This window comes from Calonectris borealis, chromosome 4 (genome assembly GCF_964195595.1).
Source record: "Calonectris borealis chromosome 4, bCalBor7.hap1.2, whole genome shotgun sequence".
NCBI lineage: Eukaryota > Metazoa > Chordata > Aves > Procellariiformes > Procellariidae > Calonectris > Calonectris borealis.
In genome coordinates, this window is record NC_134315.1 from 29,658,301 (window position 1) to 29,677,126 (window position 18,826).

At 38.3% G+C, this 18,826-nt stretch overlaps 1 protein-coding gene across 1 annotated transcript in view; it reads left to right on the top strand.

Moving 5' to 3' along the window:
* Positions 1 to 18,826, top strand: part of ATP10D (ATPase phospholipid transporting 10D (putative)) — a 51,685-nt gene that overhangs the window by 14,502 nt on the left and 18,357 nt on the right. The window contains 9 exon segments of the mRNA XM_075149015.1: positions 4,303 to 4,507; positions 6,729 to 6,814; positions 7,904 to 8,010; positions 8,748 to 8,879; positions 9,734 to 9,861; positions 10,008 to 10,260; positions 14,130 to 14,365; positions 15,021 to 15,209; positions 17,326 to 17,941. Of these exon segments, the coding sequence (XP_075005116.1) occupies positions 4,303 to 4,507; positions 6,729 to 6,814; positions 7,904 to 8,010; positions 8,748 to 8,879; positions 9,734 to 9,861; positions 10,008 to 10,260; positions 14,130 to 14,365; positions 15,021 to 15,209; positions 17,326 to 17,941 (1,952 nt within the window).

Consider the following 18,826-nt stretch of genomic DNA (forward strand, 5'->3'; position numbering starts at 1 on the left):
ATCTTCTTTTCTGGCTTGATTCCTTCCCCATCACTAAAAATGTGTAATAAATGTGGCCATATTAGTCATCCGTAAAAATTTCTTCTTGTGCCTATAAGTATTTAGTTTTTGTAACTTTTTTATCTCCTTCTTTATCATTAATTATTTTATATAGTATAATCTGGTTTTAAAAATAAGCTTGGAGGCATGGTTCAGGAGAATTAAATCTTACATTAGGGTTCAGAATTTCTTAACTTGTTTAACAAGAATCCCTTAGAAATTGTAATCACTTTTCCAGTGCATGCATTTAATCAAGGATAGTCGTATCAATTGTAAACATGATGAAGAACTAGCTAATGTTGAATACAATTTCCAGTTATTTTCTTACTGTGCATTTTTTGTTCTGGAGAAGTTGTATACATTGTACATGCTGTCTGTATAATTTTACTTACGCATTAGATACTGATACCTACGTGGCTACTGGGACAAGTGCCCAATATAATGGCTCTTCTTGCTATCTCAACATAACTAAGCAATAGTTGTCATGCTTGAAAGCTGATAGGCCTCCTGTTTGTATCTGAAGATAATTTGCATGAAGCATTTTCAGGAAGACCAGTGATCCTTGCTTCTTGAACTCTTGCGAGGCTTGCTTTTATACAAAGTTAAGTGTTCGTAATAGAAACTAGTTTCACTGTGCTCTGTTATCCATGACAAAATGTGCCAGTCTCAGTGCCTTGATAAATGTATCTGAGCAACTAGATGCTCGTTTCTGTGCTTTTTTGACAAATCTGATTTCTGCCCCCATCCCCCATTTGCTTTTGCTTATAGCAAATGTCTGACATCCATAGTTTCAGAATTTTCAACCTGCTACTTCTTGGAGTTCTGGAATTTATTCATTTGATAGATCAGAATTATTATATTTGGCCTTAAATACACAGAGCCTAAAGCTGATTTTTCCAGGAAAGCTTATTTCTGTCTTGAAAATGTGATAAGATGATGTTGCGTAAAATGTTGGGATGGTTTTTTTCTGTCTCATCTTTCCCTTTTGGAGTAATAAAACATATCAATAAACAATAAAATGTGCTAATGTGCACTTTAATTTAGTTTGTAATTGTTGCTATGATGCTAAATACTTAGTTATCAAGTCTTTGTGCCTTTTGAGCAAGTTACCATTTTAAAGTGGTAGGATCTTATTTAAATAGCCTTGAATCACATAGTATAAGGCATTTCTCTTTGAGCATCTGTTAAAATCATATAGTTTGTGTCGTTTCAGTAGAACTGTGTGAGGTGATTATGATGGAAAAATCCGTTTATTCCCCTACTGACCTACTACTAAAGATGGTTAAACTTTTTGTCTGACTTTGTGCTGAACTGGATAAAGAATATGTGCATGATCCATCTGCTGCATCAGCAGCAGAATGGATAACTTTGCTGGCTGTTATATTTTTCATCTCTCTCAAATATATTTCTGTTTCATTCCAAGCCTTGCATGCAGATGTGTTATAATTACTGTTCTTTACAAATGCATGTTTATGCAAATGATTGTATATATTTGAAATCCAGATATAATTTCATATCCAGTTTTTCTTTATGGAATTGAGATCTGGAAAGAATAATCCTTTCTACAAGAGTCTTCCTTACCTTTAGCTTTCCTTTCCTCTCCCAGACTCCAGCCTGGCAAAAAGAAAGTGGGACTTGTCCAAGTGCATCAAGTAAAAAGAAGCATCATCCCATGTTTATTAAATAGGTGGTGATTTAAAAGAGAAATATTTGCCATCTCCTGAGGGCTAATCTCAACACTGGCAGCACAGAAAAAATAGGTTTTTGTAGTTCTTGGTGAAATACATGGTAATTAGAAAAAATACAAGGATGTGAAAGTATCAGTATTCTTCTCCTTTTTTTTAATCTCTAGTAAATAATTATTTCAAGGATAAATCAAAGGGTTGCTTTGTCATAAAATCTTTAATTTCCAAATATTTCTGTGGTTTTGCAAATTCCAATTCACTTTGAAAAAATCCTGTAGAAGTCAGTGGCAGAAATTTACAACTTTTCCCCTGATATTTTTATCTTACTACATTAGTGATGCTATTGCTTGCTTTGTTTATGAGCTTATTTTGTCTTGCTTACCTTTCCATTTCCATCCTTTCTCTAATTCTTGTAGATACAAGCTGGCCGTGGAAGTAATTTTCTCCCACCGCCCTCCTGGGTTCTCAAATCCTTTCCATCCTGTTCGGAGGGTGAGGTAAAAGGATGCTGTTTTGGAGTGACCAGGGCATTCTGCTCCGGCTGGTGTTGTACCCTCATTGGACTCACTTGGCCTTCCTAGCGGGGTAAATTGGCCTACACAAAAAGTCGTAGTTTTCAATACCTGAGGGGTAGTTCTAAACAAAAAAAAAAGATCACTAGTTTTAAGCTCGCTCAGTCTCCTGAATAGATTTACTTTGTCAGCACCTCTGCAGGTATCAAAGCTTAAGTCATACTGTCAGTAACTGAGAGTCGTATCCTGTTTCAGCAAATCTTCCTTACCTTTTCCTGTTTACCTCTATTATTACAGTGTTTTTTGTTAATTTACTTCAGAAATTTTTCCTTCAACTCTATTTATTTATTTATTTATTTATTTCAAGGAGATGTACTGGTATGAAAAGTTAATTCCTGCAGTGTTTTTTGAATCCATCCATCTTGTGATAGACATGGCCATAGCTTTAAGTTTTACATGCTTTCCATTGTGCCAGTTTTCCATATGTGTAGAAAACCACTGATGAGCATCTTAAGGAGAAAACAGATGTGCCTTATATCGCTTTAATTTTATGTCAGCTTTTGTTGCTTCCTGTTTTTGCTTTGTTTGCACTTTGAAAGCGATATAACCACCTCCACCTTATCTTCGCTGGAGAAATTGTCATCAGTACACTGATTAATTGAGTGGGCTTTGTGCCTTCTCTTTGTAGACAAGCATTTTCAAAAGGGTGCTGTCAGATAATGCAGGTCTGAAAGGTATGGGTGCAAAGCTTGATACATGGAATATTTTTCTGATATTTTCTTTGTCATTAGAAGTGTCTGTTTCTATTTCACTATTTATCAGAAGCATTTTACATAGCTAGCACTTTGATTAAAGTAGTAGGTAAGTGCCAGTCCACACATAATGGCCATGTTGTGAAGCTTGTTAGCTTATGTCTGCACTGTAGAAGCTAGGTGCACTTCCCAACTCCCTGGTGCGAGTGTGCTTCTCGGCCGGCTTAGAATGAGATCCAGGGAAGGAAGCACAACGTGGAAGACACCCCTAGCGCAGCCCAGACTATACCCCAATCTGGATGACTGAGAAACGAAGACTGTGGAGAGTACATGCTCCTCTCTTTAAACATAGCTCTAGGGTTAGTCTGTGCAAGGCAGAAAGGCCAGGCAGTCAGAGGGCAGTAATAGTTTGTACAAAAACGTACTGCATCCAGACCTGTGCAGTGTTTGTAACAGCAACTGTAGGTGTGTTTCATCACCCATATTGCAGTAGCCTACTACTGTGTGCCTCCGGCTAGCTCATCAAGCACTCCTTGTTGCTTATTACTTTGCATCCTATTCACCACGCTAAACCTGACTGTGTTTGCAATAAACTGCTGTCATGACATAAAAGGAAGATTCTTCATCTCGGTTGAGGACAGAACAGCAGCTATAAAAGGAAAGTTGAAAACAGTTCAGACTTATGTACGTCATGCCTGGATATTTCTTATTAATAAAGACTTTCAACTCAATGCTGACGGGCCTGAGCTTTTATTGACTTCCTTGAGTATTATAGAGTCTCGATGCCTTATGTTCAAAATTAATGGCAAAGATATTTGAAAAGCCTGTAAATACAATTATTTATATTCAGGGCATCAGTGAAGTGGTTGCTGAATATTCTTTGCTTACTGGTAGGTGTTCATCATCTTGGGAGACAGACATTTCTGAAAGGCCCTATCAGAAGGGAAAAAGATTTGCTATTCTTGGTTGCATAATTGCAGGAAAAAGTGGTGACCCAAAGAGAAATCCTGAAAACACTGCTTGCTTTCTGGGAATAATGAAAATACAGGAAGCAAGTGGGCTGAATTTTAAATAGACCTAAAATAATTCTGGGAGGGTGCCTGGCATGTAATTCCCAGAAAAACAGAGCTTGGACCCCAGAGCTGATTCTTTCTAATTATATTCACCTTGAGCTAATAGACTATCTCGTCAGAGTTTTTTTAATGACTTGGAAGCATAAATTAACTATTAGAGTCATTTTCTAGTTACAGTATGTTTCTCTGAGCTTTCGGTTTATGCATTTGTAAAAAATTAATGGTTTTATATGTATTTCAGGAAGGAGAAGAAATACATAGATGAATGCTGGAAAAATGTCAATGTTGGGGACTTCATCCGGCTTTCACGTAATGAAATCATTCCTGCTGACATGGTGCTGTTATATTCTAGTGACCTGGATGGGATCTGTTACATTGAAACAGCAGGCCTCGATGGAGAAACCAATCTAAAGCAGAGGCAGGTGGTGAGAGGATATTCAGAGCAGGTGATAATTGTGCATTTCTAGTGGTGTAAGAAAGTTGACATGACATATGGTCAACTAAAAAAAACCAAACAACTCAGCCCTCTAGATTGCCTAATTCTTGATAGCTCAGCAATCCCCATCTGAAAACAAAATAACTAGGTAACATAGTTCTAATTTGTTGCTTGAGTTACTTTGGAGCAAATCTTTGTGTGTTCACTTAACCCAGAGAAAGAGAGATCTATTTCAAGTAATGCAAGCCAGTAAAAATAACTATTCAGGTAAATGTCAAGAAGTCATTTATAGCACGTATCATGTCATGGGTGAGAAATTGGAATTTTTTTAGAAGGGAGTTCTGTGCTCTATAAAGACCTAGAGGAGCAGATATTATCTTCTCTCTTTCACTGTTTTTTCATATTGCAAATGTATTTTTACCTCCATACAATACTTAGTGTTATACCTAGCAGACAAAATGCTGGAGGCTGGCACAAGGAAGATGATACCAAAAGAACAAAGAATCCTGGCATTTCTGCAATCTTCAGCACACCTGGTACTGAGTTCTGCTGCTGAAACACCATGCTGAACACAGCAGCAGGGAGATTTGGTGCTATCCATAACAACATATATACATTTATATAATGAAGAAATATAGAACATAAACTTACAGTCCAGGAAGTTCTGAGTGCCCATATCAAGATACCTGCTTTTGGACATAGTTTTTGTCACCTCTGTTTTATACTGGCAGAGTGTAGACATAGCTTCTATGCCCACTATAGCTTGCACCCCAGGTTTCTGTGGTTGCTATTTCAAGGCATATTGCAAGAAGCAACACCTTCACTGCTATTACAAATTGTTTGTCAAAGTCAAATAGTTTAGTTGTCCGTCAAAAATGAGATGCTTTCACCAGAAATACGTATCTGGAGACAGTTTCCAGGCTGTAGAAGAAAAGAATCGACCACTTTGGCAGTTCTTATTCTTCTTTTGGGGGTAGTTCTTATTCTCTTTGTGCTCTTTTTTATGTAATCATTGTACAATGTGAAATTCCTGAAAGCGTGAATCAATTATACTGTCTAACATTTTACAGAAATTTTGTACTTCCTGTACAAATAAACATGAGAAAGGTCAGTGGAGAGAGAGTCTTTCATAGTTAATTAAATTTACAAAGAGACTGAAAGTATCTGTCTGTCTAAGGCTGTGTTCATACTGACTTCAGGTTAATACCTGACAAATAAATACAGCAAAACATAGCAAAAAAAATTTTTTTAATCAAGCCAGCAAAGTACGTATTAATAATACTAGGTCTTCTGAGTTTCAAATTCTACTTACAGGATTGTGTTTTAACCTCACAGTTACTATTCTGACAGTGAGAAATCACCCAATTGTGAGAGTGCAGCCGTTTCAGACACCTGTAATTATGTAGAAGATGTATTCAATTACACCTGTGAATTACAGATTTATGCTTGGAGTTTGAAACCTTAAATTGGTCATTCTTTTTTTCTAAAGAGCAGAACAAATGACTTTCCAAAGAGTTAGTGGAAGGCTTGCGAATGGCTCTGTTATACCAGAGGCTAGCCTCTGTTATGCTAGAGGCATATTCATACGCCATTAATTCAAATTAAATTGCAAGTGCAATTGCAGGTAATTCCAAAGATAAGGCCTTTTGGTTTTTCTCTTACTTCTTGACAGGTTTCATTCTTTATTAATAAAGGATATTTGTTTTGCTTGGCTTTTCTCTTCACTGAAGAGCTCACCTCATCTTTATTCACAACATGTACTTCTAGTGTTTCATAACAGCTCTTTTTTTGGTACTGGTAAGGCTCAAACATCATTAAAAAGTTCTACCCGCTTTCTTTGCGTTAGCACAGATAGCATCCTGGTCATGGTATCAGAAACAACGGCCGTTTGGAAGAAATTCTGCTTGCAGAGACAATGCTTCTGTCATGAAAAAAACTATGGGAAGTCTCTCTTTTCAGATGTTCTTACTGCATTTTTTTTCTTCTTCCTCACTCTTCCACCTATTTTCAACTGATACTTGCCAGGGTTTGGTATTTACCATGGAAGTCCTTCCATGCTGTGCAAGTGTGATTGACACTGGGTAGCAGATCATCAACAACACCAGCAACTTACAGTTTCGAAGCTAAATTGTTAGACAGTAATATTTGAACCTATAAATTTATGATGTTTTTAAGTTCCATCACATTTTGTCTGAGTTCTCTGGGTTTTTTTTTTTTTTCTATGGCTTTAGGTTTCTGAAATTGATCCAGAAAAATTTTCCAGTAGAATAGAGTGTGAAAGTCCTAACAACGACCTCAGTTGCTTCCGAGGCTTTGTGTAAGTAGGCTTGGTGGCTCTTTAAATTATTGTCATGTGCTTTGGTGCTCTAACTGATTTTCAGAGAGCTTGTAATGTTTCCTTTAAAAAATAATGACAATATGTATGGAAGTCAGTTTGCACCACTACGTTTCTGAGTACCACATACATTTATCTCAGCAGATAGAGCCAGAAGGACTTTCTGAGCAGCAGATTGTGAACTGGGAAAGCCCACTAGTGCTTTTTATTTTGTATTGAATGTTTTCAACATCTTAGTTCAGGTTGTTTTGCAATTGTGTATTCCATATTTGAAATAGCTGTTTCAAAAGTGCTCTTAATAACAATGATATCTACAGTATTTGGTCTGGACCATGGCCTGATTGGACAAGCTGCATTGCTCAGAATTGGAAATGGGAAGGACTGGCTTCCTCTCCTACTCTGATTTGTTTTGGGTAACCCTCAGTGACTTGATCAAACTCCTTTTGACCAGCGTGCCTATCTGTCTTTTCTTCTTACGGGTTTATGATAGACAGTAGGAAAAAAAAATACTATTTCATGGGGTGACTGGTTTTCAGTTTTTGAGAGTTATAATGTCTATATTCTTCCCTGTGGGCACTGACACATTAGAAATATGAAAAGAAAAATAAATATATATAAATCTTAGTGTCTGAGGAAACACCTTGACAGTGAGCCTACTTGCACTGAAAATATGCCACAGGAGTAACAATGCTCACAGTATATTTAAAATGGGATTTTATATTTTGTTTGAATTTTTTCTGATGTTGGCAATCCAAGCAGAAGTCATAGGGTTTCAGATTTTCAGTGTTTGTCTTGAGCTCTTTTCAGCAGCGTTGCCTACGTCTCATATGCCAGCTGGCAAATACTAGGCTTGTAAACACAAGAAAATTTTAATACAGTGCCTACATGCCTGGATTTTCAAAGGTGATCTGCGTGCATGTTACCCCATTCTTTTGAAAAGTCTGATCGGAAGTTTCAGAATGGCAGTCAGTGACTAGCAGCTTCTTTGGGAAATTTGCTCCCTAATGGTTTTGCAAAGCCTGACTGGTAATTGCTGGAGTCCTACAGCTGAAGTAATGTCCTTTTTTTCAGTGAGCATTCAAACAAGGATCGAGTGGGCCTCAGCAAGGAAAACTTACTGCTCCGAGGATGCACAGTAAGAAACACAGAAGCTGTTGTAGGCATAGTGGTATATGCAGGTTAGTGAACCACCCTGGCTTTCAGAGATTGCCTTGCAAGCAAGATAGAGTTATGTACCCTAAGAAACAATATCGTACAAAGGGGAATTGGGAGAGTAAAAGCTTGAATCCAGCAGAAGGCAGCTGTAGCTAGAAATGTTAAGAATGCATGTCTGGATTAAGTTTGTTTCTATTTTAACAATGTAAAGGACTGATATGTTTGATTATTCATGGGAGGCCAGCTCTGTTCCATGTGAACAGGTCCTTGTCCTCAACTGTTAGTTGCGATGGTAAACCCGGGTTTTGAAATGGGCGTGGAGATGCGTGGCTTCCTTAGGATTTTTTTCTGGTCCAAAACTGAAGCTAGTGCTCTTCTTCAGTGTTCTGTATTAAAGGGTAGAGGTTTTTAAACTAACCAATATGATGTATCCAGCTGGATAGTTGTGATGCAGGTGCAGGATTTGGTAGAAAATACTAGAAAGAATATAGAAAACATCAAGAATAAGATTGTTTCTATAGGAAGGAATATTATTGACAGTGTAAAAGTTAATGTGTACATGACAAATTTTGGTTTAGCTTGTTCAGTTTGCTTTAGGTAAGAATTCATGTATTGTAGGAGCAGTTAGTTTGCTCATATTTATAATCTCTGTTCAAATATTAGTTAACAGAAATGTCCTGTTTCCCAGAGCTTTAGAAATATAAAGCACTTGTGGTTCTGATACCTGCTTGTTAGAGAATTTCAACCTGTGTGGTTACAGGTCATGAAACCAAAGCCATGCTGAATAACAGTGGCCCTCATTACAAGCGCAGTAAACTGGAAAGAAAAGTGAACACTGATATTCTTTGGTGTGTTCTGCTTCTAATTTTGATGTGTTTAACTGGTGCAATAGGTAAGTGAGAATCAGCAGACAGCTGCTCTTTTCCTTTCTCAGCCTACAATGCTTAGTGTTTTATTTTGGGGCTGATTCATTTTAACAGCCTATCTCGGAAACTGCTTTTATCCATGTGTAATTGCCTAGCAGCTGGGGATGCTGCCATGTTTTAGGTCATATTGTCATGTTTAATCTGTAGTGTGGTCAAGAAGTAGTTCCTGGTGCGAGTTCTTAGGTCTGGAACCTGTTTCTCTGATTCATTTCTCTTTTCTCTCACTGATTGTTCTGAAAAACTCCTACTTTCTCTTAGGATTTTTCAGGTAACGTGAGATGCATGTACAGCATTGTGGGGAGAGGCCTACTGTGACTAGAGTTGTAAGGACTTGATACTTTAGGGATTGATTATATAGTAAGCTTGAGTAAATCTAAACAGACTAACTTTTATGACAAATCAAAAAGGTGCTTAAAACATGTTTAAAAAAACTTCTTCAGACTACACTTAATAATGATGACATGGTCATCACAGGTTAACTAAAACCTGGACAAGCAAGGATAATACAATTAATTGCCAGAGGGTTTTTTTTTTTGGGGGGGAGGAGGGGAAGTGTTTATCAAGTGTAGTTAGTATTCCTTTAGTTCTGAGATGTGCTGTATAGATGTGCTGTTGATAGAAATGCATGTAAGGTATTTATTCATGCGTGCATTGATACTTAATTAATTTTAATGGGGTTCCTGTTGAGGAAAAACTCAAGACATAAAATGGTGGTTTAAAAGCTTAGAAAGAACTGCAGAGTATAACAGCTAACACCATGACCCTGAACTGTGATAGTTTACATACAACTGACTCACTTTATCTTGTTTTTGTTTTCAAGGCCATGGAATTTGGTTAAGTAGGTATTCGGAAATACCTTTTTTTAACATCCCTGAGCCAGATGGGAAATCAATTCCTCCAACATTAGCAGGGTTCAATATGTTCTGGACGATGATCATTTTATTGCAGGTAACTTCGATCTGCTTTGAACAGGGGTCATATTCTGATCTCATTAATATCCTTGAAGTAACTCTTCAGCTTCGGTAGAGTTACTTCATGTTTGTAACTGGCCAAAGAGTTTGGTTTTATTTAATACCCATGTTTTATTTTGATAGGTCTTGATCCCAATTTCTCTCTATGTTTCAATTGAAATTGTCAAACTGGGACAAATTTATTTAATACAGAATGACACTGATTTTTACCATGAGAAAACAGACTCAACAATTCAGTGTCGAGCACTGAATATTGCTGAAGACCTTGGCCAGATTCAGTATATCTTCTCTGACAAGACTGGAACCCTTACTGAAAATAAGATGGTTTTTCGGAGATGCAGCATTGCAGGACAGGAGTATTGCCATGAGGAAAACGGTAAGACACTAAACCTGTGTTCACAATGGGTCGTTTTTCTCTTCTCAGAGAAGCTGAAAGTTTTGATAGGGGTCCAGAGGATTTCATGAGATTTATGTGGCAATACACACTCACGGAAGGTATGAATTCAGACTGATCCTACTAATAGTCATGCATCTTTCCCCATTATTTGGATCCCTTCATATATAGTGCATTAAGAGACTTGAAGGCTGTATGCAAGGTGCTGCTTTGCAGCTAGTTAAGTTCCAACATATTTGATACCACAAACAAAATATTCTTTACTCACTCCGGAAGAAGTCATGTCTACTGTGTTTTGCTTCTCTCCTTGCAATATTCAGAACCCAGAACATTGGAAAATTGCCCATCTAGTCTTTCCTCTCTTTTTTTTTTCCAACTAGAGTGCCAATGCTTACCTAGGATTTTAGGGTTCAGACATCCTGTTGACTGCCATAGCAGTGTACCACCTTTATGTAGCATATCTTAAGGCTCTGATTCGACATACTGTGGCCCTTGAGGATAGAGAAACCCAAATAAAATACATGCTGAAGTCAGAGCTTTAACAGTGATGTTAAGGTACAAGTCAAGCAGATGTGTGTACGTGTGTGTTAAGGCTGCAAAGATGAGTACCTCCATCAAAAATAACGACTGTTGTATTCTTACTTATATCTTACACACCTGTTTATTGTTAGCCAAAAAGTCAACAAGCGGTTGGTATTGGATAGTTGCTGCCTCATTGTCTAATAGTGTAGCATCTTTCAATATACATTTCTTGAGAGCCTACTTGAAGCCTTCTGGGAGCCAGGAGAAGATACAACTCCAGACACAAGAGAAAATTGGGCAGAGTGACATGAAGTCTTTGATTCAATTAGCTATTTTATTAATTAGATAAAACCACAAGGTTTTTATTACCGTTACTGCAGACGTTACTGCAGTGCTATTTGGCTGTATAGTTAACTATATATAGCCACTATTAGAAACCGTATATAGCCACTATTAGTGGCTGCAGACATATGCTATTTTGCTGGTAAACAATGCAAGTATTCCATACGAGATCAAAGGTGAGGTGCTGACAGGTGGACACGTGAAGCACAGCTGTGTATTAAAGCCCCCTTTTGCTGCCAGATGGAACTGCTCACAACTGTGAGCGAAAGGCACACCCTGCTGGCCACAGCAATGAGTCAGTTCAACCATTCTTTTGTTGTGCCGCAGGAGCAGATGGTTACAAATGGTTTTTACAGTAATTTCTGCACATATTTTGAAAATTTTATGGTGCAGGTGTCCAGGTGCTTCTTTGGCTTTGCATAATTATACTGGGAAGGATGACAACAGCAAAGTGAGAAGAAATATTTTTAAGTTTTGAACTTGGTGAATGAACAACATAAATAAAAAGCAGAATGTATTTTCAGAGCATTTTCTAAAGGAAGGAAAAGTATTTCAGAAGAGATAAACCAAAGAGTAGTGCAAATGGTGTAGCTGTGGCTGACCCAGGTCTCATTGTGCCAGGGGAAGTATGTCTACCACTTACTTCTGCTAGTAGTTCACTTAGAGACATCTTTCAAAAAGATTAGTGTGTTAATTATGTTTATAATTATTTCCTGCCCTGTCTTTTACCTGGAGAGTAAGCATGTGCTTTTTCCTAACAAATCTAGAAATTATGTGAGCCCTGAAAATCAGTTTGAAAAATGTTGGCAGTCCTGTGTTTCAGTCCTGTTTTACATTTGTTCAGTTACGTACAGCTGCTATTTGCAAGGCTCCTGCTACATATAGTAAGAGCTACAGTGCAAGACAGTACAGTCTTTTGCATACAAGCCACTTAGTCTGTACATATATTTCTGTATTTATATCTGTATTGCCCAGGGTAAAGGGATTCACATGAGGGAAGCACACAACAGCAATGACTGTGATTCAGTATAATCCTCCGTATAGGTGCCCCCGTGCAGTGTTCTGCCTAAAGTAACGTGTGCCTCTTGGACCATGGCCGCAGAGCAGTGTGGTGTTACAAGAGGTGCCACATATGTTAGTTCAGACAGAGCGTGCAGGCTTCTCAACAGCCTGGAGGCATAGTGGAATGAGCATGTGTTGTCCAAACCTGCCTCTACAAACATGCACTAAGTCACTATTGCTGCTTTCTGGTAAAAGGTGTCAATACCACATGTGGGATATTATATTTGGTAGTTGTGGAGAGCCACAGTTTGTTACGTTCCCACTTATCTTTTTTTTTAAAGAACCATTTTATTAAGTTCATGTTGACATCAGGGAGATGGCCTGCCAAGGAAGGTGTAAGCTCTGGTCTCCCTGCTTTCCTTGGACTCATCAGAATGGCAGGATGAGGGACAGGAAGCTTTCATTTATGTTCCAGAAAGAGCAGACAACAGGAAATAAGGAGAACTTAACAGGCTAGCAAATCCAGTAGCTTATTTCCTGAACATAGCTAAGCTCCTGTGCCTTGGCTAGGAGGAAGAGGACTCACAAGTGATATCATAAACCTATTTCCATCTCATTTTGAGCACCAGAGCTGGGGACTCTGAACTGTGGATAGGTTTCCTGTTCACATAAAACAGAATAATATCCCACTTTTCACTTCTTTCCTGTACAGTAGCTGCTGTTTTAAATAAGAAAATAGGGAATTAGTGTGGCAAGAGATGTCTGTGTGTTAATACTGGTTTTTTCCTAGGATGCCATTGTTTGTATTCACACTTTAATGAAATCAACAGGCAATGCACAATTTTCGGAACAGTTTTTCTATGCTGTCAGTGGATGCAGACATTGAACTGCTAGTATATGCTTATTGCATGCTATTTTCACAGTGACAGGTAAAAACGTGAAAGCTGAATAGTGTACAGTGATCCAGTGCTGTCTGGATTGAGATTGCAGCCTCTTGCATGTGGTCAAACACTGTCCCAGAACTCCAGTGCAAACACTTGGGTATGTTCTTAACAAGCACATGATAGCATAGGCGTGTTTCTATTTGCTACAGAGGTTCTTTACACCACTGACCTTCCTAGTTAGATTTGTGGGGCACAGAACTGCATTTATATCTTTGGTGCAAAGGTGTTAGACATGTCAATACAAAGTTTTATTATTGAAACCTGCTTTTCAGTTAAATACTCAAAAAATGTGTATGTGTGTGTGAGGTGGTGTCCAATACAGAAATGATAAGAAACACAGTTTCAATGAGTTCCTGCTAGAAGCTGTACTTGTCAAACCACTGGCATACAATCCTGATCCATCATAAAATAATTAGGCTAGAAAACATATCAGGAGGTGATCTGGTCCCGTTTCTCTGGCCTAAGGCAGAATTGTTGCTATTATTCTGTATGTTTTTTTTTTTTTTGCTTCTTCAGGACCTCCAGTGATGACCAATTCATTGCTTTCTCAGGCATTCTGTTCTAGTATGTCATGTCTTCTCTGACAAAGTTTTGCTGATACCTAGCCTGAGGCTGTTTTGCCACAATATAGGACCATTGTGTCTTCTATTACCCATAGTGTGCATATAAAACAGGCTATTTCTTTTCTCTGTGCAATTGCCTCTCATGTACTTGAAGACTATTATTTGGCTCCTATCAATGTGCCCTTCCGGAGGCTGTGTAACTCCAGCTTATTTTACTGTTTCCATGTGGCTCATGTTGTCTAGAACCCTGATCATTCTTGCTCCCTCTTCTGGATTAACTCCAGAGAAGTGTTGCTCTTGAAGTGCAGTGTCCCAAGCAGGAAGTCAGTGTGATGGCTTGTTATGGGTTTTGTTTTTCATAAGTGGTGGATTATTCTTAACTATGTTCTAAATTCCTTACTTTAAAATTTTGTTTCCTGAGCCTCCAGGCAAGTTTCTTTTTGCTCATGGAACAATAATTTTGTTTCCCTTTCCATAGCAAAGAGGTTGGAATCCTATCAAGAGATGGATTCAGAGGATGAGGATTCAGCTGATCGTCAGAGTGGCTCTTCGACCCATATGTCAAAATGGCAGGGGCACAAGAGCAGAGCTGTGAAAGAACCTTTGAACAGAAAGTCTTTGAATCAGTTGTCTGGTAGTTACCCTGCATTAGGAAGGGAAGATGGAGCAGGTGATGTTCCCCGCTCAGGACATGTTGCTTTCAGCAGCCCCATTGTAAGTAAAAGCTGTTGGTTTTGATGCTAAATTTCTGAAGTAACTCATGAAGGAGTATCTTTTTACCCTCATTTGATCAGAGTGCTTGTCATTTAAGAAATCCTTTCTCTCTTCCATCAAAACCAGAGCCTCTGATGATTGCATCCTATTTGCAGCTGACATTGCAGGTGTTTGTTGGGTCACAAAGGTGTATGCTTTGGTTCTTGCTGCTGTGAGTCCATGATCACTCCAGCTAAAATGACCGGCTTCATCTTCATAACAGTTTGTTCTTTTGTTTCTAGCATTTTCTTTTGTTTTTAATAGGAAATATCTAGATGACCAGTCTTTATTGGAGGTTATGAGAGGTAAAAACTCTGCTTCTGTACCTGAAGGTGTCTAAATAGCATTTATCATATTTAATCTCTGTTGAAGTATCTATGAACTAAGGCGCTACTGTTTACCTGTCTGGGCATGAAGTTTGCTATTTTCAATGGGGTAGCACAAGGCAGTGAAGACACCAGAATGTTCCTCTGTTTCCTACTATAATCAACTCAGCATCTGACGGGAAGGAAGTTGGATGAGCTTCTACACTTCATTCATCTGTAACTGATTTAACTTCCAGAGACTGAGATTAAGCTTATATCCTAATGGACAGTTTTGTTCATTTCATCAATAGGAAACAGATGTTGTACCAGACGCACAACTGCTAGAGAAGTTCAGTCAAATTTCTTCTCATTCCTATCAACAATCAGAAGAAGCCAGCAGCAGGTTATCTTTGGAGATAATGTACATCACTGACTTCTTTCTTGCTCTGGCAATCTGTAATACTGTTGTAGTTTCAGTCCCCAATCAGCCACGTCAGAAGGTAAGAAGGCCTTATTTTTAGCTATTTCGCCATATTCATTAATAAATGAACTCCCTTTGGTTTGATTACAAAAGGAGAAAACAATTAACTGACATTTAAAAAATTATTCTTTTCTCCTCTATTGGTTTGTCCTGTTAGAAAGAAGGGAATTACTATAAACCCAGAGAGTGCAATGAGTTAATGTGTAATATAATGCTGGTAATGTTTTTCTGATGCAGAAAAACTTGGCTTCAATATTTTTGCTTCTGTGTATAGACTGTTTATAACTTCTACAAGACAAATTTTGAGGTTAAATTGCAATTGTGTTTTCTTCTATATTCTAGTTATTTTTTTCCAGATATGTGCATAGCTTCTTTTAAGAGTACCCTAGCACTCAGGTTACCTTTACAAATAGGTTATTGTTGGCTGAAAGATAAGAATAATCTCAGAAGACTCCCAGAATATAGGAACTGAGAATGCTCGTTCCTGTTCCCTGACTATTCAAATAGAGCTTCAGCAAAAGTATGGAAGATCAAGTTTCATATGTGTAATACGAAAGTGTAATAATCTGAAGAAAAAAAGCTTTGCAGTATGACATAAAGTGGTCTCACCTTGAATGTACCGTGCATTTGCTAGACTGTCCTGGTTTAATGGTCTGGAGTGTGTTTAAGTCTTCCTGAGACCACTTGTTGTTTTCAGAGTCCACAACCTAACATTTATTTAAAGATACTACTATCTTTTTCAAATCTTTTTTTTTCTTCAGGGTAGGATTCTCATAACCCCGTCTTTTACCAATTTTGACTGTGTTGCAGGATAATTCCCAAGTTCAGCTTTGATTTCCTTCCCCCTATCGCCTGGTGATTTCCATTTGTTGACTTTGTCATTTGAAAAAAATGTTTATGACATGTGCAGGACTAGATTTTGGTGTCCACCTAGGCAGTGAACCTACAACTGTGGCTGGAGACATTCCCAAATGGTATCCTGTGGAGTATAAAGTACATCCTGCATATAAATAAGCCTAGTATTTTAGTGTGCTTCCAGGCATTCCCAGAAAGCGTCGTAGGCTGCCTACAGGTCCATGTGTGGATGGAGCAGCTGTGTTCGTAGTTACTAAACAGGCATTCCTTAAAGGTGATGTAGAAAAATATACAGGCGAGATTCTCGTTATTTTGAGAATAGTATTTCTGGATGACTTTCTAGCGGGGGAGAAGGTCTCCAGATCACTAGTAGATAGGTTGGGAGGGGCAATGTGGCATGAGGTTTCCGAGTTCATGATTAGGGAATGACATGAAAGAGCTCAAGGCAGCGGAAGGTTCTGGTGTTGCCTTAGGGAGAGGCGATGAAAGGATGGTCCTAGTCTCTATTTTCATGATGCTGAATGGAGACATATTGCAACTTACATGCAATTGCAGTAGAACTGAAGCCAGAATCTGCCCTTACTGTATGCTTTTCAGTGGCAAAGGAGAACAGGCTTCCTGGTGATAACTCATTCTTAACTCTTCACCATAATGAGAAGCGAATGTCAGCCTTGCATGCCTTGTTCCTTTTTTGTAAGCTGTTAGCTGCCTAACTGTTCTGAATAACAGCATGCCAATTATTTTGTAACATTGATGAGAGGAGAACTGTCTTTTGTTTTAAATTCAGACATTTAAAAGGTATTGATAAGGTAATGTATTTTTAACAGTACTTGTAGCTAGTTGCTGTGAGGGATATGGAGTTGGGTTTATTCTTCACAAGTATCTTGCCTAATTCAGAACAAGAATTGAAGAGTTTAGTTCCATTTGCCACAACTTTTAAAAGTTAAAATGTCATACTAACTGTTGCTGAAACAGTTCTAAAGAGAAGTATTACATGGAGTCATGAATCAAACTTGGAATGCATATGGTTTTCAGATCTGAAGTAGTTTTACAATTCTTTTGGTTTGAATAATGAAGCTCTTACAGAAGCTGTTTAGTGTACTCATATGGTTATATGTTTAATTGAGCTGGCCATCTTTAATACAAGCAATCATACTCATGGTAAATTTTAAAATACTACATTCATTAAGAAGCATACATAGTTTGTAAGCTGTCCTTCTTTAATGTAATAAGGTGTGAAGAATTTAACATAAATCCTCTCTCTAACTGTTCTGTTCCAGATGAGACTCTCTTCACTGAGTAGGATGCCTATTAAATCGCTTGAGGAAATCAGGCAGATGTTCCAGAGGTTGTCAGTCCGGAGACTAAGTTCCTCCCCACTTCCAAGTGTAAAAGAGTCATCATCTGAAAGCCCCAATAGTTTTGTGAGCAAACTGTCTATTTTCAGAACGAAACTGGCTTCACCTGCTTTGGATGGAGCTGCTCAAAGGGCTGCTGAGCCTCCCAATACTGACAGCCCAGAAAATTCCCAAGTGCCTCAAGAACTAGATATGGTCAATGTAGCTGCTGGCTGTGAACACAACAGTGCTGCATCATCTATTGAATTGTCTCACTTACCTAAACTATGTTATGAAGCCGAGAGTCCAGATGAAGCTGCCTTGGTTCATGCGGCTAGGGCTTATAAATGTATTTTACAGTCTAGGACTCCAGATCAAGTAACTGTGGACTTCGCAGGTCTGGGATCTTTAACGTTTCAGCTTTTGCATATCCTGCCTTTTGATTCAGTGCGGAAAAGGATGTCAGTGGTGGTTCGGCATCCAGTCTCCAACAAAGTGGTGGTGTACACAAAAGGTGCCGACTCTGTCATGGTGGATTTGTTGAGAACTGCATCTGAAGGTATCTGTAGAACTTCTAATTCTTTGCTCACCTTTGTCATTCTTCAGTACAATTAAACAGATGGCCTGATTCATGAAAAGAGACAAGTAACCCAGCAGAACTATTATCTGTGAATACTTCCTTACAGGGAACCAAGAAAGGTAGTATTGCTTGTCACCTAGATAGGGCTATGCTGTGTGCTGGTGTGGAAACTGAGAGGAGAGAAGCAGCTGTTACTCAAAGGATTTAGTGGTGTCTAAGCAGACCCTTTGGAGCCAACTGAAGTATTTCCAATTATAAAGTAAGGTCATCTGCTTGAATAGTTGGCTTTTGCTATACAGTGAGAGGTATTTATTAGAATGAGATACTTTGTAGCCTTTACCTATGTTGGTGTTTCTGAGCTGTTGGAGAGAGATATCGCTAGCAGGTGTCACCTATCAGTGCTTTCTGAGGTTTTTTCCCCTTGACTTCTGACTACTTCTGTGTTTCTAGGTGTAATAATAATATCTGTAAAGTTGTGTGGTGCCTCCTGCTGGGCGCAGTTTTTCGGGGGTAAACGTTTTTTGAATCTGCCACAGGAGGGATGCACCATGTTGTTTAAGCACTAACTGATTTATTCATACACTGTAGCAAACAGTCATTGATTTTTTAACTGAAGGCAGTAGAGAGAAAGTATTATCTGTGTATGTTAGAAATAAATACCTAAATATATTGAAGTTCAGAAGATGTTCCAAGGGTTTTTTTTAATGGTTTGGAAAGTAATATAAAGGAATTATTTTTAAAGGCTTGCTTTCTGCAAAAGGGAGTTTGGTTTGTGTGTTCCATGGCTGGCTGATCTCAGTGAGGAAGAGGGATATTTCCAATTCCAAGAGTGGATTTTAACTCGCCCAACATTAGCCATCTAAA